The sequence below is a fragment of the Chiloscyllium plagiosum genome, unplaced genomic scaffold (assembly GCF_037043375.1).
Source record: "Chiloscyllium plagiosum isolate Xiang-an unplaced genomic scaffold, Cpla_swu_hap1 HiC_scaffold_2, whole genome shotgun sequence".
Lineage (NCBI taxonomy): Eukaryota > Metazoa > Chordata > Chondrichthyes > Orectolobiformes > Hemiscylliidae > Chiloscyllium > Chiloscyllium plagiosum.
In genome coordinates this window covers 164,724,160-164,746,084 of record NW_028270140.1, presented here as the reverse complement: position 1 = coordinate 164,746,084, position 21,925 = coordinate 164,724,160, and the positions used below count along the sequence as shown (strand labels likewise).

The window sequence follows — 21,925 nt, the reverse complement described above, 5'->3', positions numbered from 1 at the left end:
ATTTCCGCCACCTCCAAACAGACCCCACCACCAGGGATATATTTCCCTTCCCACCCCTTTCCGCCTTCCGCAAAGACCGTTCCCTCCGTGACTACCTGGTCAGGTCCACACCCCCCTATGACCCACCCTCCCATCCTGGCACTTTCCCCTGCCACCGCAGGAACTGTAAAACCTGTGCCCACACCTCCTCCCTCACCTCTATCCAAGGCCCTAAAGGAGCCTTTCATATCCATCAAAATTTTACCTGCACATCCACTAATATCATTTATTGTATCCGTTGCTCCCGATGCGGTCTCCTCTACATTGGGGAGACTGGGCGTCTCCTAGCAGAGCGCTTTAGGGAACATCTCTGAGACACCCGCACCAATCAACCAAACCGCCCCATGGCCCAACATTTCAACTCCCCCTCCCCCTCTGCCGAGGACATGGAGGTCCTGGGCCTCCTTCACCGCCGCTCCCTCACCACCAGACGCATGGAGGAAGAACGCCTCATCTTCCGCCTCGGAACACTTCAACAGCATCAATGTGGACTTCAACAGCTTCCTCATTTCCCCTGCCCCCACCTCATCCTAGTTTCAAACTTCCAGTCCCCTTGACTTGTCCGGACTTGTCCGACCTGCCCAGCTCCTTTTCCACCCACTCCTTTTCCACTCCACCCTCTCCTCCCTGACCTATCACCTTCATCTCCTCCCCCACTGACCTATTGTACTCTATGCCACTCTATCCCCACTCCCACCCTCCTCTAGCTTATCTCTCCACGCTTCAGGCTCTCTGCCTTTATTCCTGATGAAGGGCTTTTGCCCGAAACGTCGATTTTGCTGAAGCTCCTCGGATGCTGCCTGAACTGCTGTGCTCTTCCAGCACCACTGATCCAGAACCAAGTTATATTGCAGCTCTGTAGAACATTGGTTTAGACATAGTTAGAATGTTGTGTACAGTTCTGGTCCGAAAATGTGTTGCTGGAAAAGCGCAGCATGTCAGGCAGCATCCAAGGAGCAGGAGAATCGACGTTTCGGGTATGAGCCCTTCTTCAGGAAATCTCATGCCCGAAACGTCGATTCTCCTGCTCCTTGGATGCTGCCTGACCTGCTGCGCTTTTCCAGCAACACATTTTCGGCTCTGATCTCCAGCAACTGCAACCCTCACTTTCTCCTACAGTTCTGGTTGTCATGCTACTAGAAGCATGTGAATGCTTTGGAGAGGGGGCAGCAATGGTTTACCACAATGTTGCTAATACCTTCCAAACACAGGCAATTAGGAGAAATTGGACAAACTTGGTTTGTTTTCACTTGAATGTTAATGATAAGGTGTGACCGGATAGAAGTTTGCAAAATTATGGGAGAAATAGTTAAAATAGATAATTTGAGTTTTTTTCACAGGGTAGAAATGCCAATTACTAGGGGACATAGGTTTAAGATAAAAAAGGAAAGATTCAAGAACATATGAGAGGCAAGTTTTTATTTGCAGAGGATACTAAGTACCTGGAATGTACAGCCAGATAAGGTGGGAGAGGCAACACAAAGCAACACTTAAGAGATATTTTGAGAGGTACATGAATAGGCAGAGTTGAAAATCACACAACACCAGGTTATAGTCCGACAGGTTTATTTGGAAATTTCCAAATCGTGAAGAGGCAGGGAATAGAGGTGTACGGATTGCGTGGAGGCAAAAACTTTTTAGTTTAGAAAGGTGTCGTGTATCGGCACCGACTTGGGCAGAATAGCCTATTCGTGCTGTACTGTTCTTTGTTCTGACCTTGCATTCATCCACATTGGGCACATGCATGGCAGATGTGTATAGTCTCTGAGTTTAAGAAAAGAAGCAGGAAATTATAGGCCAGTGAGCCTGACATCTGTGGTGGGGAAGCTCTTGTAGAAGATATGTGCACGCTTGGAAGAAAATTGACTAGTTAGTGACAGGCAGTGTAATTTTCTATGGGGAAGGTCACATGTCACCAACATGACTGAAATTTTTGAAGAGCTGACAAAGATAATTGATGAGGGAAGGGTTGTGATGTAGTTTATATGGAATTTAGTACGGCATTTGATGAAGTCCCACATAGTACGAAAACTAAAATCACATGGGATTCGGGGTGAGCTAGCTAGATGCATACAGTACTGGCTTAGTCAGAGAAGACAAAGTGTAGCGGTGGAAGGGTGTTTTTCAGAATGGAGACCGGTAACTACAGGTCGTTCTACTACCATGAGACAGTGGTGTTCCTCTGCAAAATTGAGCTATGGGAAACAGCTGTAGAAGATTGTGCTGTGGAACACAGATATACCCATTCAGCAGAAAGTTTGCGTTATGCAAACAACATCCACAATTCGTCAATCTTGTTGTTGCCAATTTTTGCTGACAAGACGCATATTACAGAAGAACTACCTGCAGTGGTGTTCCACAGGGTTTAGTCTTAGGTTCTCTATTTGTAGTATATATAAATGATGATCTGGAGGAAAATGTGGTCTGATTAGTAAGCTTGCAAGTGACATGAAGATTAGTGGAGTGCTGACGATTGTGAGAGGATACAACAGAATATAGATAGATTGGCGACTTGGATACAGAAATGGCACATGGAGTTTAATCCAGATAAATGTGAGGTGATGTGTTTTGGAGGATCAAAATTAGGTGTGAATTATACTGTAAATGGCTGAACCTTTGGAACATTAGCGTATAGATGGATCGAGGTGTGCCTAAAAGTAACCACACAGGTGGCCAAGGTGATTTAGAAGGCATTTGCCTTCTTCGGCTGGGGCATGGAGTACATGACTAGGCGAGCCATGTTGCAGCGATATAAAACCCTTGTTAGGCTGCATTTGGAGCATTGTGTGCAGTTTTGGTTGCCACACCATGAGAAGGATGTGGAAGCTTTGGAGAGAGTGCAGAGAAGGTTCATCAGGATGTTGTCTAGTCTTCATCAGCTGTTTTAGTGTGGTGGTAAGTTGGGCCACCATGATGCTTCGGGGCTGGTGTAATCCGGTCTTCATCTGAGATGTCTTTAATGTATGGTCGGGTGACTACAATCTCTGGGCATGTTGCGTCTTCCTGTTGAGGTGTCCCTTGCAGAAATCGATAGACTTGGTTAACTGTTGTTCCTGATTACACTCTATAGGTGCTTTCCTTGGCTTCTTAGTTCCTGGGTGTTGCATTGTATTGTGGCTTCATTTAAATTATGACCTGATGCAGCTTCAGTTGTGGATGTTGTGATGGTTGCTCTTGTAGTTGAGTATCTGGTCAGTGTGTGTGACCAAGATGAAGAAAAGACTAGTCCGACAAGAAAAACTATCCAAGCTCTCTCACAGCAATGACATGTGCAACTCTGAGACTTGGATAAAGAACTGTTTGACCACCCACTCTCAGACATTGAAACAGCCATTCGAGTATGAGGGATGAACTTTTTTTCAACCACGGGGATGTGAATTAAAAGGATTTCCTAGCAGCACAGACATCCATCCTGAAAGACAATGGACTTAGGGAAGAAACCCAGCAGGCCATCAGACAGTACCAATACTCAGGAGCACCAATACTAAACAGTAAGAAAGAAGGCAACACCCTCAACACACTGGAAAGGAAAGCCCTGGAAAAGACAGAAATATTGTAAACCTACTGGCAGACAAATGACATATGACTGCTGCCCTGAACAGAACACAGTACATTGAAAAAGCAAACATACTACAGTAACCCCCCCACGTAGTCTTGGGGGATACATTACAGAACCTACTGCTAATGAGTGCCAACCCATTCATTTAAATGGGAAACGTGTCTCCTCGGCAGCCTCCTGGTCCCTAGAACATTCCCTTTTATATATACAGGTTGCAGTAACAGCGGGTAACTGAAACTCCGGTAACCGGACCCACAGATACGGGAGTTGTCTCATACAACCATTGCCGACACCTCCCAATAGGTGGCATTGGACCTGATTCCACAGTTAGTAAACCACATTACAGCAGCCCTGAGGCAACTACACAAGACAGGTGAAATTAACAAGACAAACCTTCAAAGAATGAAACCTGAAGGATCCAGCACACCCTGTTTCTATGGTTTACCAAAGGTACATAATTAAGGGCCCCCCCCCCCTCAGACCCATAGTCTCACTTTCTGGCACACCAACCATAAGGCTAGCAAAGGAACTGCAAAGCAAACCCATACCAGCAGAATGAATGTCATACACAAAATACCCAGCAAGGACTGCAACAAACATTACATTGCACAGACTGGCAGGAAACTAGCCACCAAAAAACATGACCAACTATCACTGATATCCATACATACAGATGGACAGGGACAGCAGTTTGACTGGGGCAGGCTAAACCAAGACATGGCGGGAATTCCTAGAGGCCTGGCATTCAAACCGGAACTCCATCAACAAACACATCGATTTGGACCCCATTTATCAACATCTCAGAAACAAAACTGGAAATGATATCACTTACCACAACAAACCAAGACACGTAAATAGAAAGTGGGACAGAACACAAACACTTCACCAGAGGTTCACTGATGAATTTACCTAGCATTGTAACAACATGCCTGAGAACAAATCCACTAGCTCAGCAAGCAAACTTGCAACCAGAGATCTATAAAATTATGAGAGGCCGAGCTAGGCTAGATACTCAGCAGCTTTTTCCCAGGGTTGAAGTTTCAATTACAATGGGGCACAGATTCAAGGTGAGAGGGGTAAAGTTTGAGGGAGATGTGCGACAGAAGGTTTTCACATATATTGGTAGAAGCCTGGAACGTATTGCCAGAAGAGGTGGTGGAAGCAAGCATGCTGGCGACATTTAAAATAGTTACATGAATAGGGAGGGAATAGAGGGATTATGGACCGAATAAGGGCAGAAAGTTTGTTGTTTAGTTAGGGCATAATGATCGGTAGAGACTTCTGTGCTGAAGGGCCTGTTCCTGTACTGTACTTCCCTTTTGTTCTTTTGTATCCAAATCTGAAAGCACCTCTGCATCGTCTTCATAGTTCATCCTCCCACCCAGCTTTGTGTCATCTTCAGATGTGAAGATATTGCATTTCATTTCCTCATTTTGTGGACAGTCAGGGTCCAAGCACTGCATTACCCATTGGTCACTGGCTGCCACTTAACAAGTAACATGTTCATTCCTACACTGTTTCCTGTCTCCCAGTTAATTCGCAGTCTATTTCACCCTTGGCCTCCAATCTCATGAGCTACCATTGTACATGCTTATCTCTTATGTGGGACTTTATTGAATCCTTTATTGAATGTCTAAATAAACCACATCTGCTCCTCTCCCCATCCAAATCAACTCCATGAATTGTAGCCTCACAAAATTCCAGTTGATTTGGCAAACATAATTTCCTGAAGTAAATTCATGCTTTTTTTGTCCAATCCAGTCACTGTTTTCTAAATGCTCTGCTATTGAATCTTTTTGACAGACTCCAGAGTTTTGCCCGTTACCAATGTCAGACTGCCTAATTTATCATTCATTTTCTATTCTAAAATTATTTTAAAGTAGTGCAAATACATTGGTTACTTTCCAAACCATGGGAACTGCAGAGTCTGTAGAATCTTGAAAGAAGACCAGCAACACATCCATTACTTCTTAGGCCACTTCCTCAAGTGAACTGTTCTCTGACACTCCAGCCATTTGGTTTAGGTAGGCTGACAGCTTTGTGGTCGTGCTGGGACAGGGCAACTGTAGGAGGTGGAGGTCTATGTGCAGCAAAAGCATTTGCATGAAATAATGGTGTTGTGTGGCTTTGTCTATCAATATGTTTCTTTATCTTCAAGTTCATTTATTGCTTTATTTTCAGGGGTGATTTAGCTTATTTTGATGGACTGAGTGAAACGATTCTCTCGGTGGGACTAGTAAAACCCAAAAGAGGTAAGTCACCTGTTCTGATCCCAGATTCTGAGGAGCACAGCAGATATCAGAAAACTGCTTGTCATGTTTGTAATCCACAACCAGAACAGTTGTTTACCTGGAGTCTGAGTTGATTCTATGTAACTCTGTCACAGAAGCATGGGTTGAGAGTTTATTACCCTCCTTCTATGGTGATGTTGAGTATGTTCCTATTTATGGGTACAACTGGAGATCGCTGCTCAGGACAGAGCAATGGACTGAACACTGCTGCTTGTGATGAAATCTGTGACAGAAGTGGATCCAGTTTGATGATTTGCTGTGAATATACTTGAAATAATCTCTTTTAGATGCTGGAGATCCTGACATTAGGTCCATTGCCTCTATTCAGCATTGTAATGAGAATTCTAATTTTTGTTTCTAGGTATATTCCAGCCTCACATCCGCCAGCTACTTGTACTGACCACTCCTGTTGACATTGTGATTCTTGGCGTCAGCTTCACCAATTCTCAGACAGGTGCACAAATCATTTCTAATCTTTCAATGGAGCACTGGCTTTTGTATTCTAATCTTTAACTTCATTCAGTTCTGAACACTGCATTTAAGGTATTAAACAAAATGCAGAGGATATTCACCAGAATGGTTCTAAGGTGAACAATTTCGGTTCTGTGGACTGATTGCGGAAGCAGGGACAGACCTCTGCAGAGAAGGAGATTTGATTCAAAATCATGAGGGATCCAGGCAGAATTCTTGGGAAGAAACTGTTCCTATTGTTGGAAGGATCTAGAAGCAGACAAAAGCAATTTAAGATCATTGTTGGTTAGAGGAACAGCAACAGGAGAAAAAAAACTTTTCCATAGTCCATGGTTAGAGCCTAGAATGCACTGCTTGACAGATAGGTTCAAATGGAAATAAGATCATTATCTGAAGGGGAAAACTACTTGCAGAGCTCAGTGGAAAAGGCTGAGGAATGAAAGCAACTGCACTCCTTTTGCAGAGAGCTGCAAAGGAGATGGGCTGAATGGTCTCCTGTAACTTCTGTAATCCTCTGAGTCAGCTATTAAAAAACCTCTAGTTAAGCTTGGGAGAGCCGGTGGCGTAATGGTATTAACATTTGACTGTTAATCCGGAGACCCAGGTGATGCTCTGGGTTTCTGAGTTCAAATCCCACCACTGCAGAGAGTGGAATTTCAGCTGAATGGAAATCTGGAATTAAGAGTCAAATGATGACCATGAATCCATTGGTCGAGAGTATGGTGCTGGTAAAGCACAGCAGGTCAGGCAGCATTAGAGGAGCAGGAGCCTGAAAAACCGTTGTTCGTGAGTTTTGAGAAGATTTGTAGCTCAGGTTGAGGTTCTGAATGTAAGTTTGCTCGCTGAGCTGGAAGGTTTGTTTTCAGATGTTTCATCACCAGGTAACTAGGTAACATCATCGGTGAGCACTGGTGGTATGGCCTGCTTTTTATTGATGTGTTTAGGTTTCCTTGGGTTGGTGATGTCGTTTATGGAGTGGTGTTTAAAAATTATAAGCAGATCTTCCCAAAGTGAAGTTTGGAAACATTTGACACATACTTGTAGTGGTTGAAGTATGGCACTTTGCTGTGAACGGCAATCGATAATTACAGCTGATATGTTTATTGGACATTCAGATACGATGCATATCCAGTCAGGAACTTTAAAACAACTCCCAATAATGAAATAACACTTCTCTTGGTAGTCCGAAACCACTTCCCCTTTCTCAGGAGCAACTGTTTTACACATCCTGGTTCAGCCAAGACTTTTGCAAATTGCCCAAAACTGAAACTAAAGAATTTTTACCCAGAAATGGGTGTTTCTCCAAACTCAAAAAGAAACAATTTCATAATCTTTAAATTGAAAGTCTAATGCAGTGTACTATTTACTTCATACAATCACAGACAATATAAATAAAACCCAATTACTCTAATTATTGTGTGTCTCCAAAACCGTTAAAGTAAATCACCATGGCTATAGAGATACTTCCAAGTTAATCATTAAACCTCTTAGAGAATCCATGTGCCACTTCCTCAAAATCCAAACATCTGAAATGTATAATATTACCATATATTTTAATTGTACCTTACAGCAGAATGATTAGTTGTTAAACTTGAAGACTGATATTGATGGGTTTCTATTTTCCAAAAATATCGAAGGCCGGGTTGATGTGTGGAGTTAGCTGCAGATCAACCATGAATAGGAAAACACACTCAGGAGGACTAAATGGCCACTCTTCTGTTCTAAACTTTAGATTATTGAAAGGGAATCACTGTGGGCTGTTGGGTTCTGTTTAAGAACTCGAGATGCAGAGCTCTCTGGACATGTCGTGCACCAGTAATTACCTGTTTGCCTTGGGTCATAGAGTCAGGGAGAGCTACAGCAAAGAAAATGACCTTTGGCCTGTTGTGCACCAGTCAAAAAAAAACACCCAGCAATTCTAATCACATTTTCCAGCACTTGAACCATAGCCTTGGCACCACAAGTGCACATGTAAATATTTCCCGGGTGAAAACGTTTTTCGGCATGTCTCTTCTAAGCCTTCTGTCCCTTACCTTAAATATGTGCCGCTGGTCATTGATTCCCCCCATCAAAGGATAAAGTTTCTTCCTATTTACCCTATTTATGCCTTTTAATGTTATACATTTCAATAGGGTCTCCTCTCAATCTCTTTTGTTTTAGGAAGGCAATCCCAGTATGTCTAAAATGGAAACAGAAATTGCTGGAGAAACTCTGTCACTATGAGGGACATCATGGTGGCTCAGTGGTTATCACTGCTGCCTCAAAGTACCAGGGTCCCAGGTTCAATTCCAGCCTTGGGAAGTTTGCGTGTTCTCTCCGTATCTGCATGGGTTTGCTCCGGGCACTCTGATTTATTTGCCACAGTCCAAAGATGTGATCGTTTGGTGTACAGTATTGGCCAAGGTAAATGTGGAGTTGCAGGAATAAGATCATGGGCTAGGTCTGGGTGGGATGCTGTTCGGAAGATTGGTGCAGACCCGATGGGCCTCATTCTGCATTGTCAGGCCTCTGTGACTCAGCAAATCTGGTAGCATCTGTGGAATGAAAGCAAAGTCAATGTTTAGGATCCAGTGAATCTTCGTCAGAACTGTTTGTCCAATCTCTGTCTGTAACTAAAACTGTTGAGGCAACATCCTGGTAAATCTCTTTGGCACCCTCTTCACTGCTATCTCAACCCTTCTATAATGTGGCTATTAGTGTGGCTTTGTGGAAAGCAAAGCTAAAATGATATTTTATTATATCTGCAATTATTCACTTGTTGTTTTCTTTAGGGCTGGGAATCCTAAGTGACAACGTATGTGGAGGGATGCAACTCCTGCCAGATCCTCTGTACTCCATTCCCACAGACAATACCTATCTGCTGGCAATCACTGCCACAGATACTGGCCGTATATTCCTGGCTGGAAAAGATGGTTGTCTGTACGAAGTTGCCTATCAGGTAATTTTTTTTTCTTGTTGCTCTCAGCCATTGCTACATTGTAGTTTATAATTGCAAATGATACGAAAATAGGTGCTATCATGGATAGTGAGGAAGGTTATTAGAAATTGCAAAAGGATGGACAAGTGCACTGAGAAATGCAAGTGGAGTTTAATACAGCTAAGGATGAGGTCTTGCATTTTGGAGAGTCAAATCAAGATTGGAGTTTCATGGTGAATGGTAGGGCCTTAAGGAGTGTCATGGAACAGAGGGAACTTGGATTTCAGGTTCACAGTTCTCTGAAAGTGGAGTCCCAGGTAGACAGGGCAATCATGAAAAATGTCGTGCTGGAAAAACACAGCAGGCCAGGCAGCATCCGAGAAGCAGGAGAATCGATGTTTTGGGCATAAGCCCTTCTTCGGGAATGAGGCTGGTGTGCCAAGCGGGCCGAGATAAAGGGTACGGGGGAGGGAATTTGGGGGAGGGGCGCTGGGAATACGGGGGAGGGGCGTAGGAAAATGGTAAATGGAAGGAGGTGAGGGTGAGGGTGATAGGCCGGAGAGGTCGGGAAGAAGATTGCAGGTCAAGAGGGCGGTGCTGAATCCGGGGGTTGGGACTGAGATAAGGTGGGGAGAGGGGAAATGAGGAAGCTGGAGAAATCTACTTTGATCCCGTAGATTTCTCCAGCTTCCTCATTTCCCCTCCCCCCACCTTATCTCAGTCTCAATCCCCGGATTCAGCACTGCCCTCTTGACCTGCAATCTTCTTCCCGACCTCTCCGCCCCCACCCCCTCTCCGGCCTCTCACCCTCACCTCCTTCACCTATTGCATTCCCAACGCCCCTTCCCCAAGTCCCCTCCCCTTTATCTCAGCCCGCTTGGCACACCAGCCTCATTCTTGAAGAGGGGCTTATACCCGAAACATCAATTCTCCTGCTTCTCGGATGCTGCCTGGCCTGCTGTGTTTTTCCAGCACGACATTTTTCATGATTGCCAGCACCACATTTTTTAGCTCTGGTACTCCAGCATCTGCAGTCCTCACTTTCTCCCAGACAGGGCAGTGATGAAGGCTTTTTGCACACTGGACTTCATCAGTCAGGGCATTGACTATAGAAGTTGGGAAGTTATGTTGCAGTTGTACAGGACTTTGGTGAGGCCGCACTTGGAGTATTGTGTTCAGTTTTGGTCTCCTTGCTGTAGGAAGGATGTTATTAAACTAGAAAGAGTGCAGAAGAAATTTACAAGGATATTGCCAGGACTCAGTGGTTTCAGTTATAGGGAGAGGTTGGACAAGCGAGGACGTTTTTTTCTTTCAAGCATAGGAGACTGAGGGTGGCGGGGGTGGGGGGGTGGGGGGAGAGTCTTAGAGTCTTAGAAGCATATAAAAATCATGAGAGGCCCAGATAGGGTGAATGCACTCTGCTTTTCCCAGGATGGGGAATCGAAGACTAGTGGGCATCAGTTAAAGGTTAGAGGGGAAAGAGTAAAAGGGAACCTGAGGGGCAACTCTCTTACACAGAGGGTGGTACGCATATGAAATGAGCTGCCAGCAGAAGTGGTTGAGGCAAGTATATTAACAGCATTAAAAAGGCATTTGGACAATTACGTGGATAGGAAAGGTTGAGAAGGACACTGGTCAAGTGCAGTGAAATGCCATTAGCGTAGATAGCGATTTTGGTCGGCATGGACCAGTTTGGGCTGAAGGGCCTCACTGTGCTGCAGGACTTAAGTGTGTATTGGCCTCATAGAGATTAAGGCTGGGGAATTAATCATGAAACTAAGGAGTGAACAGACTTTGTGTCTGCCTTCATGTTTAAAGAACCAGTAATGCACCAAGAATACTTAAACGTTATGAAGTAAAAGGGAAGAGAGAAACTTAAACCAGAAGAAATAGATACAGGATTGGGCCATTTGACCTCTTGGGCCTTCTCCTCCATTTTACAATCCATTCCCTGTCATCCTTGATTCCCCTACTGATCAAGAATCTATCTATTACAGACTGAAATATTCTCAAGGGCTTTGTCCCCACAGGTCTCTGAACAAGGAACTGTAAAGACTCAACCCTCGGAGAGAGGTTCCTCCTCACCTTAGACTTATATTGGTGCCCCTTTATCCTGAGACTGTGCCTTCTGATTCAAGGCTCTCCCATAACGGTAATATCCTCTCAGCATTTACCCTGTCAAAGCCATAAGAATCCGATACATTTAAAAAGTCTGAAACAATTGCCAGCACCAGGGAAAATGCGACAAAAGTGAGAAAAGTAGAAGAATGTAAGGCTGATAAGTCCTTGTGTGCTACAATACTGATGATACATGGGAGCAGGAGTAAACAATTCCGCTCTTGGTGCCCACTCCGCCATTCATTGCAATCTTGGCTGATTTGGTTATGTTTTCAACTCCGTTGGCCCAACAGGCCCAATTCAGACTCCCTTGCCTATCGAAATTTTTATCAAATTCAGCCTTGGATATATTCAGTGACTCAACTTGCACTGTTTTCTGAGGAAGAGACTTCCACAGATAACTAAGGTTTGGAGAAGAACATTCCCCTCTATCTTATAAGGGAGACCTCTTATGCTTTAGTTTGCCCCTTTGTCCTTGGCCATCCAATGAAAGGAAACATTCTTTTAGAATCCACTCTGTCGGGTTCCCTCAGGATCTTGTATGTCTCAATAAGAGCAGTTCTCGTTTTTCTAAACTCCAGTAGATGCAGGCTCAGCCTGTACAGCCTTTCCTCCGAAGATAACCTGCAGTATCCTACAGTTCTCTTCTGATCTACTATTGTCTGTTCTTAAAAATATACCAAAACTGCACAAAGCCAGATATAATCTCACTGATGCCCTAAACAAGTGTCGCAAATGAATGTACTTCTGTATTCCATTTCTGTTGCTAAAAGTAAGGATGACTGGCAGAAAAGCGAGTACACATAAATGGAGTTATTTCAGATTGGCAGCATTCAGCAAATGGTTGGAGCTGGGCTTTTAACTTTTTACAATTTATAGCCATAACTTGGTTGAGGAGATTGAAGGTAGAGTGGTTTAATTGATATATGATGCAAAGATAAGTTGGAAACTGTGTTGTGAAATTGACATAACACAGCCAAAGACCGACATAAACAAGTTCAGTGAATGGGCAAAAATCTGATTGATGAAGTAAAATGTGCACTTGTTCACTTGAGTGGGAAGAATAAAAACAAAACTCTTTAATGTTTATGAGGTGTACTGGGATCTGGATGTTTTCATTTGAGTCACAAAACGTTAGTTTGTGAATGCTTCATGTAATCAAGAAGGTGAATGGGATACTAGCCTTTATTATGGTGGAAGTTTTACATAAAAGTAAGGATTTTATCCTGCAGTTATATAGAGCATTGGTGAGGTGACATCTTGAATCTGGATGTAGTTTCGTTATTTAAATAAAGAATTGAGGCTGTGCAGATGGGTTTTACTAGGTTAACACATAGAATGAGTGGGTTTTCTGATTAGGAAACATTGGACAAAGCCGGGCCTATTCGCTAGAGTTAAGGAGAATAGGGGATGATTTGATTAAAGTTGAGAAAATCTTGAATGGCCTTGTCAAGGTGGTCAGGGAAGGGATGTTTTGACTTGTGGGTAAGTTCAGAAATAATTGAAGTATGTACTTTTAAGACAAAGACCAGGAAATTGTTTCTCCAAAGGTCATGTGAATATTGGAGCTCTACCTCAAGCTTCTGAAGGTGAGACTTGGATATTTTTAACATGGGGAGTGGATAAATTCTTGTTTGGCAATCGAAGGTAATTAGGCGGAGATTGGAATGTGGAGTACAGTCAAACTCGTCATGATCTCTGTGAATGATGGAGAGACTTAAGGGATCAAATGGCTGACTTCTGCTCCTATTTCGTAAGTTTGTATCAAGGATTGAAAAACAAATAAAAATTTGTCCTACTCATGGCAGGTCCTGACCAATTTCAAGAAGTTATCTAACTATCTTCCTTTGATATTAATGACATAATTATCTCTGAGTTTCCCACTATCACAAGCCTGGGGGTTACCATTGACCAATAACTGAACAGAATCTGGACTGACGATAGAGGGAGGCAGTGGCATCATGGGAATGTCACTGGTCAAGTAGTCAAGAGGCACAGGCTCATATGACAAAAACATGTTTGAATCCCATGATGTCAGCTAGTGGGATTTCAATTCAATTAATTAAGATCTTCATGTTTTTGAATTCAAAAACATTCTGGAGTATAAAGCTAGGCTCAGTTTTATGGCACGTTACTATCATTGGTTGTTGAAGAAACCCACCTGCTTCACTAATGTTCTTTAGGAAAGGAGATCTGCTGTCTTGGGTGGTCGGCCTACGTGTCATTCCAGGTTCTCAGCAAGGTGGTAGAGTTGTAACTTCCTGGTGATTGGGAAGCTATTGGAGAGAATTCATGGGGATAGGATTTACGTGCATTTGGAAAAGCATGGCCCAATTCGGGACAGTCAGCATGACTTTATGTGGGGCAGGTCATTCTTATTAACTTGATTGAAATTTTTGAAGAGAGGATGAAGGTGATTCATGCGGGTAGAGCCAGTGGGTGTTGTCCAGATGGATTTTAGTTTGGCTTTCAACAAGGTCCTTCTAGATAGGCTCATCCAGAAGATTAAGATGCATGGGATCAACGGTGACGTGACTGTATGGATTCAGAACTGGCTTGCCAATAGAAAGCAGAGGGTAATGGTAGAAGGGTGTTTTTCTGGCTAGAGGTCTGTGATTAGTGATGTTCTGCAGGGATTCATACTGGGACCTCTGCTGTTTGTGATATATGTAAATAACTTGGATCAAATGGAGTTGAGTAGGTGAATAAGTTTGCCGACAATATAAAGATTGGTGGAGTTGTGGATAATGTAGAAAGTTATCAAAGGATATAGCAGGATCTCGATCAATTACAAATATGGTCCGAGAAATGGCAGGTGAAGTTTAATCCAGGCAACTGTAAGGTGCTGCACTTTGGGAGTTCAATGTTAAGGGCAAGTATACAGTTAATGGCAGGACTCTGAACAGCATTGATGTACAGGAGGATTTTAGGGTTCAAGTCCATAGCTCCCTGAAAGTGACCATGCAGGTGTTAGATGGTAAAGAAGGCATATGCCTTGTTTGCTTTTATTGATTGGGGAAATTGAGTACAAAAGTCAGTATGTCATTCTGCAGCATTTATTAGACTGTGGTTCGGCTGCCCTTAAGACTATTGCACTGAATTCTGATTGCCACACGACAGAAAGGATGTGGCTGCTTTGGAGAGGGTTCAGAAGAGGTTTATCAGGATGCTGCCTGGATTAGAGGATATGAGCTATAACGAGAATCTAGAAAAGCTCAGGTTGTTTTCTCTGGAGCGCCCGAGGCTAAGGGATGACTTGATAGAAATCTATAAAAGTGATGAAATGTGCAGATAACGTTGATGGTCAGAATCTTTTTCCCAGAATTGAAATGTCTAAAACTAGAGGACATGCATTTAAGCTGAGAGGGAGCAAATTCAAAGGAGATGACGGGACAAATTCTTTTAGACAGAATGTTGGAGTCTGGAACCTGATGCTAGGGGTGGTGATGGAGGCGGGTAAGATAGGAGTGTTTAGATAAGCAAAGGCATATTCAAAGAATGGAAGTATGGAACAAGATAAAGCAGAAGGAATTAGTTTAATTTGGTGTCATGTTTGGCACAGCACTATGGGCGAAAGGCCTGTTCCTGTGCTATATTGTTTTATGTTCCATGTTACCTTGGAAATGACCGAGCAACCTGCTCAGTCCAAGGGTAAGCAGAATTGGGCTGAGAGGTGGCAATTGGCGTTCAGTGCAGACAAATGTGAGGTGATTCACTTTGGGAAAAAATTCTTGATGGTGTGGATGTGCGGAGGGATCTTGGTGTTCATGTAAATAGATCCCTGAAAGGTGCCACCCAGGTTGATAGTGCTGTTAAGAAGGCATATGGTGTGTTAGATTTTATTGGTAGAGGAATTGAGTTCTGGAGCCGTAATGTTATGCTGCAACTGTACAAAACGCTTGTACAGCCTCATTTGGAATATTGTATACAGTTTTGGTCACCTCTTTACAGGGAGGATGTGGAAGCATTGGAAAAGGTGCAGAGGATTTACCAGGATGTTGCCTGGTCTGGAGGGAAGATCTGATGAGGAAAGGCTAAGAGACTTGGGTCTGTTCTCATCGGAGAGAAGAAGGCTAAGAGGGGATTGATAAAGACATGCAAGATGATCAGAGGATTAGATAGGGTGGACAGTGAGAGTCTTTTTCTTCGGATGATGACGTCAGCGTGTGGGAGGGGTCATAGCTACAATTTGAGGGGTGATGGATTTAAGACAGATGTCAGGGGCAGGTTCTTTATTCAGAGAGTGGCAAGGGTGTGGAATGCCCTACCTGCCAATGTAGTTAACTCAGCCACATTAGGGGCATTTAAACAGTCCTTGGATAAGCACATGGATGATGATGGGATAGTGTAGGGGGATGGACTTAGATTAGTTCACAAGTTTGCGCAACATCGAGGGCCAAAGGGCCTGTTCTGCGCTGTATTGTTCAATGTTCTAAGGGTAACTTGGGATGGGCAGCATACTTGGTTTACAAAAGAGTGTAGACACAAATCAGGAGACTAGAGACCAGTTGGTTTACTGTCTGTTGTGGGAAAACTGTTCAAACCTATTATCAAAGAGATTAAAGCAGGGCACTGAGATAAATGCAAGGTAATCAGGCAGTTAATGTTATTAGTAAAAGGGAAATCATGCTGAGAAGTTCTTCGACCAAGTAATATGTGCTGTGGATAACCCACTCAATGCACTGTACTTTGGATGTCTTTAAGGTAATGTACCACATCAGAAGTTGATGCAGAAACTACAGACTCAAGAGGTAACATATTGGCATAGGTAGAATTTTGGATCATGAACAGAATAAAAAGAGTAGGCATAAGTGGATATGATGCTTGTTAGCAAGATGTAATAAGTGCTATGCACTCACATTCATATGCATGGCTCAACTTCTTATAATGTACGGAATTATCTTTTAAAAGTTTGATATTCAGTAGTCAAGTTAAAAGGTTAGTAAGATAGCCGACACACCTGACCAATGGACAATTATTGGTTAATCACCTGGAGTCTGAAGAGATCCTCAATAGGTTTTGATCGCTCTTGAGGCTTAACTGCTGTGAGTCATCTCAACTCATATCAGGTCTGTTTAAGAGATGGTCTGTTGAGAGCACATAATCAGTAAGCTTTGCACAGCCAAGAAGAAGAGCTCCAATTCTGAATGAGGCACAGTCCAAATGAGAATATAGTTTGGGGATTTGAAAGGCACCGTGGGAACTTGGTGTAAGGGGAAGAGACACTTTTTGCTTTGAGGGTCTAACAGAAAACAAAGGGACGTTGCAGGATAGCTGTGAGTTCGTTAGTAATAACTGCTCATAAAATGATAAGTAATAGGTTACTTTTAGATTGGTTAAATCAGATTAATATTTACAGGTTACAAACAAAAAGACCTGTAGCAAATTTTTAATAACAAATTAAGGACTCTGAATAAAATAAGAATGGTTAAGTTCTTTTTTTCTGAGAACCTTACACACTTGATATAACTGCAACACACCAACTTGTGTGAACAAGCAAAATTTATTAAGCACAGCACAATACAAGCTGTGGAGAAACTCTTAACACTCTTCGCCATGCTTGTGAAATATGTCGAAAGGTCTCTCTGAACAAGGAAACAGTTCTTCCTTTATACAAAAACTTTACAACAGTCAGTAATGTCCACAAGACAGCCCCGAGCCACTCCCTCACAGTCACATGCCACTCAAGACTCAGTGCAGTGACCACCTCACCTCTACAAACAATGTCATGCAAATCATCCTTCAATGGCCACATCTGATGTGAGTTTTGTTTTTGTAACTATAGGGGAGGAGTCAAATTCCAACTCTAATGTTCTTATTGATTTCTGAATAGGGGATGATGATGCAAATGACTCTGAATGGCAAGGGAATGGGTGAGGTCTGCAGATTCTGGAGCTCAGAGTCGAGAGTGTGATGCTGGAAAATCACAGCAGGTCAGGCAGCATCCAAGGAGCAGGAGAATCTATGTTTCGGGCCGGAGCCATTCATCAGGAAACATGTCTGATGAAGGGCTCCTGCTCGAAATGTTGATTCTCCTGCTTCTCTGATGCTGCCTGACCTGCTGTGCTTTTCCAGCACCACACTCTCAACACATGGCAAGGGAATGGCCATGTAAATAGCTGTGAATAACAGATGATAATGTAATTTTCTTACAACATATCTATAAGTCAGAGGCATTCCACCCTAGCCTCAGGACATCCAATTTCCTGCAAGTCAGCAGAGCAAGTTAACTCTTTAATATCACAGATGGAAGGTCAGGTGATGTGTTGTACCTGCATGGTGTGGGAGCTGCTCGACTCTATTGTGCTTCATAGTCATCACGTCTATCGTAAGTGTTAGTTGTTTGAGGAAGTCTGGCTCAGAGATTAGATTAGATTACTTTACAGTGTGGAAACAGGCCCTTCGGCCCAACAAGTCCACACCGACCCGCCGAAGGGCAACCCACCCAGACCTATTCCCCTACATTTAGTCCTGCACCTAACACTACGGGCAATTTAGCATGGCCAATTCACCTGACCTGCACATCTTTGGAGTGTGGGAGGAAACCGGAGCACCCGGAGGAAACCCACGCAGACACGGGGAGAATGTGCAAACTCCACACAGTCGCCTGAGGCGGGAATTGAACCCGGGTCTCTGGCGCTGTGAGGCAGCAGTGCTAACCACTGTGCCACCGTGTCGCCCACAAAGCTTTGAATATTTGACACATACAGGAGAGAGTAACCTGGCCGGTGTGTTTCATGAGGTGGTGTCACCCCTTAGATGAACTAATTTGAATTTGGTTAGTAGTCTGGGACAGGAGGGTGTGACTGCCAGTGAGGCAGGTAGAAGGGTCCTGGAAGCAGTATTGAGCAGTTTGGGATTCTTGCTGCCTGTGTGGGTATGATTGGGAGCTGTCAGGTAGATGAGCAAACTGACCATAGAAACGTGGTACAGGGAACCATTCAAGAGGGAAGAGAAATGTAGTTGTAACTGGGACAGTGTACTGAGGGGAATGAAAACTGTTCTCTGAGACCAGGATCAAGAGTCCTGAAGGCTGTGTTCAGGACTCATCTGGGTTGCAGATGGGAGGCAAAAGATCCAGTTGTTCTCGTCCATATCGGTACCAGTAATATGGATCAGAAGTTCTGCTAAGAGAAGCAGCTTTAATTTTTAAAAAATTCATTCATAGGATGTGGATGTTGCTGGCTGGCGAGCATTTCATGACCTTGCTTAATTGCCCTTGAGAAGGTGGTGTGCTGCCTTCTTGCGTTGCTGCAGGCCACATGCTGTGGGTTGATCCACAATGCCCTGAGGAAGGCAATTCCAGGACTTTGACCCAGTAACAGTGAAGGGACGAAGATGCATTTGCAAGTTAGGATGGTAAGTGGCTTGGACGGGAACTTGCAGTTGGTGGTGTTCCCCTCTACCTGCTGCCCTCATCCTCCTGGATGGAAATGGTCGTGGGTTTGGAAGGCACCATCTAAGGACCTTCAGTGAATTTCTATGTTGCATCTTGTAGACACTACTCACCGCTGTCTTATTAATAAGAAATGAAATGAAATCGATAGCAAGAAGAGATATAGGGGCAGAGGCATGGAATCAGGACAAGTAGAGTTGAAACTTTAAACTAGTTTGGCAGGGGGATGGGAACCTAAGGGGAGGCTGAGTTAGCTGCAGTGGATGAGGGCTTCAGGGAAAAGCAAATCAAGATAGTAAATAACAAGCAAGAAGCAGATGAGTGGAAATCAGGTAGTGACAGAAAAAGACTGTTTAAAAACAATGGTCTTCTGGTGGAGGGGTTAGGATTCCAAAAGAAGGGCACTTCATCTGAATGCGTGTAGCATTTGAAACAAGGTAAATGAATTGATGGTGCAAATCACTGTGCATGGGTATTATTTAATGGCCATTACAGACACATGGTTGCAGGGTGGCCACCACTGGGTGTTAAATACCCAGAGGTATCAGTCTATTTAGTAGGACAGTAGAAAGCGAGGACTGCAGATGCTGGAGATCAGAGCTGAGCGTGGTCAGACAACATCTGAGGAACAGGAGGATCGACATTTCAGGCATAAGCCCTTCATCGGGAATGAGGCTTGTGGGCCGAAGGGGGAAGGTAGCTAAAAATGTAATAGGTCAGTGAAGGTCACAGAGAAGGTGGTAGGTCGGAGAGGAGGGTGGAGCAGATTTCAACAGTTTCCTCAAGTCTCCAACTCGGCACTGCCCTCCTGACCTGTCCATCACCATTCCCATCCATCCACTCCACCCCCCACTCTGACCTATCACCTCCTCCCTTACCTTCATCTTGTAGACACTACTCACCGCTGTCTTATTAATAAGAAATGAAATGAAATTGATAGCAAGAAGAGATATAGGGGCAGAGGCATGGAATCAGGACAAGTTGAGTTGAAACTTTAAACTATTGCATTCTCAGATACCTTCCTCCTCGCCCCACCCCCTTCCCATTTATCTCTCTGCATCCCCGGCCAACCAGCCTCATTCCTGATGAAGGGCTTATGGCCGAAACGTTGATTCTCCTGCTCCTCAGATGCTGCCTGACTGGCTGTGCTTTTCCAGCACCACACTCTAGACTATTTAGAAGGACAGACAGGAAGGAAAGGGAGGTGGTGAAGCTCTGATATTTAAGGGAGACATCAGGGTATTAGTGAGAGATGATCGAGGTTCCCTGAAGAAAAAGATTGAATCAGTGTGAGTGAAAATTAGTGATAGTAAGGGTGAAAAGTTACTGACAAGTGTAGTCTACAGGTTACCAAATAATAACATCACGGTGGGGTGTGCAAAAAAAGCAAATAACTGATGGATGTAAAAATGGTACAGCAGTTATGTTGGGGGAGTTTAATCACACATTGATTGGTCAAACCAAGTCTGCCAAGGTGACCTTGAGTTCATAGAATTGTATCCAAGATAGTTTCTTCCAACAATATGTCATGGAACCGATGAGGGAGCAAGCTATTCTCGATCTGGTTCTGTGCGATGTAACAGGAATAATTAATGATTCTCATAGTTAGGGGTCCTCAGAAGGAGTGGTCACAGAATGGTTGAATTTAGAATACAGTTGGAAGGTGAGAAGTTAAAATCCAATACCAGGGTCCTGTGCTTAAAACAAGGGAGAATACAACAGGATGAGGAAGGATTTGGCTAATGTAGACTGGAACCAAATTAACAATTGTGGAGGACTTTCAAAGTCATTTTTCACAGTGCTGAGCAGAAGTATATACCAATGAGAAGGAAGGACAGCAGGAAAAGGGATCATGAGCCACGGATGAATAAGGAAAGACAGGAAATAAATTATCAAATTGAAAGCAAATGCATACAGAGTGGTGAAGACTAGTGGGAAATTAGAGGATTGGGAAAGCTTTAAAGATCAACAGAAAGCCATGATAAAAGCAATAAAGGTAAGATAGATTATGAAAGTAAACTAGCTCAGGCTATTAAAACAAAAGTTTTTCCAAATATATAAAATGAAAAAGAGTAGCTTAGGTAATAGGTCCTTCAGAGGATGTGAAGGGGCATTTAAGAGTGGGAAATGAGGAAATAGCCCATGTAGTGAATAGGTATTTTGTGTTGGTCTTCACAGTGAAGGGGACGCAAATAATGCTGCAGTAATTGAAAGGGAGGCTATAATGCGTGAAGATCTAGAAGCTGTCATTACCATGAAAGAGGTATTATTGGACAAGCCTGTGGGGCCAAAGATAGGCAGGTTTCCTAGCCCTGATGGAATAGGGTAGGGTACTAAAAGAGATAGTGGGAGAAATAGCAAGTGCACTTGTGGTAATTTACCAAAACCTCTGGATTCCTGGGCAGTTCCAGCAGATTGGAAAACAGCAAATGTGACATCAATGTTTAAAAAGGAGGCAGACAAAAGATGGGTAACTGTAAGCCTGTTAGCTGAACTTCTGTAGTGGGGAAAATGCTTGAATCTGTCTTCAAGGAAGAAATAGCGAGACATATGGATAGAAATTGTCCCATTGGGCAGAGGCAGTATGGTTTCCTGAAAGGCAGGTCACGTTTAATTAATTTACAGGAATTCTTTGCAGACATTATGAGCTCGATGGACAATGGGGAACTGTTTGGTATGGTTTATCTGGATTTACAGAAGGCATTCAACAAGTTGCTGCATAAGATAAAGGTGCATCGCGTTATGGGCAACGTATTAGCATGGATAGGGGATTGGCTTGCTAACAGAAAACAAAGAGTGGGGATAAATGGGTGTTTTTCTGGTTAGCAATCAGTGACGAGTGGTGTGCCTCATGGATCAATGTTGGGACTGCAATTGTTTACAATTTACATAAGAGTCATGGAGATGTACAATGCAGAAGCGGACCTTTCGGTATAACCAACCAGAAATCCCAACCCAATCTAGTCCCATTTACCAGTACTTGGCCCATGTCCCTCCAAACCCTCCCTATTCATATACCCATCCAGACGTTTTTTTAAATGCTGTAATTCCTCTGGCAGCTCATTACATTCACACACAACTCTTTGTGTGAAAAATTGCCCCTTAGGTCCTTTTTAAATCTTTCCCCTTTCACT

General features: G+C 43.5%; 1 protein-coding gene across 1 annotated transcript in view; it reads left to right on the top strand.

The window, feature by feature from the left end:
* Nucleotides 1-21,925, top strand: part of nup155 (nucleoporin 155) — a 206,695-nt gene that overhangs the window by 20,266 nt on the left and 164,504 nt on the right. Inside the window, exons 5-7 of the mRNA XM_087975422.1 lie at nt 5,780-5,850; nt 6,251-6,343; nt 9,132-9,298. Of these exons, the coding sequence (XP_087831548.1) occupies nt 5,780-5,850; nt 6,251-6,343; nt 9,132-9,298 (331 nt within the window). The remainder of the gene's footprint in view (nt 1-5,779; nt 5,851-6,250; nt 6,344-9,131; nt 9,299-21,925) is intronic.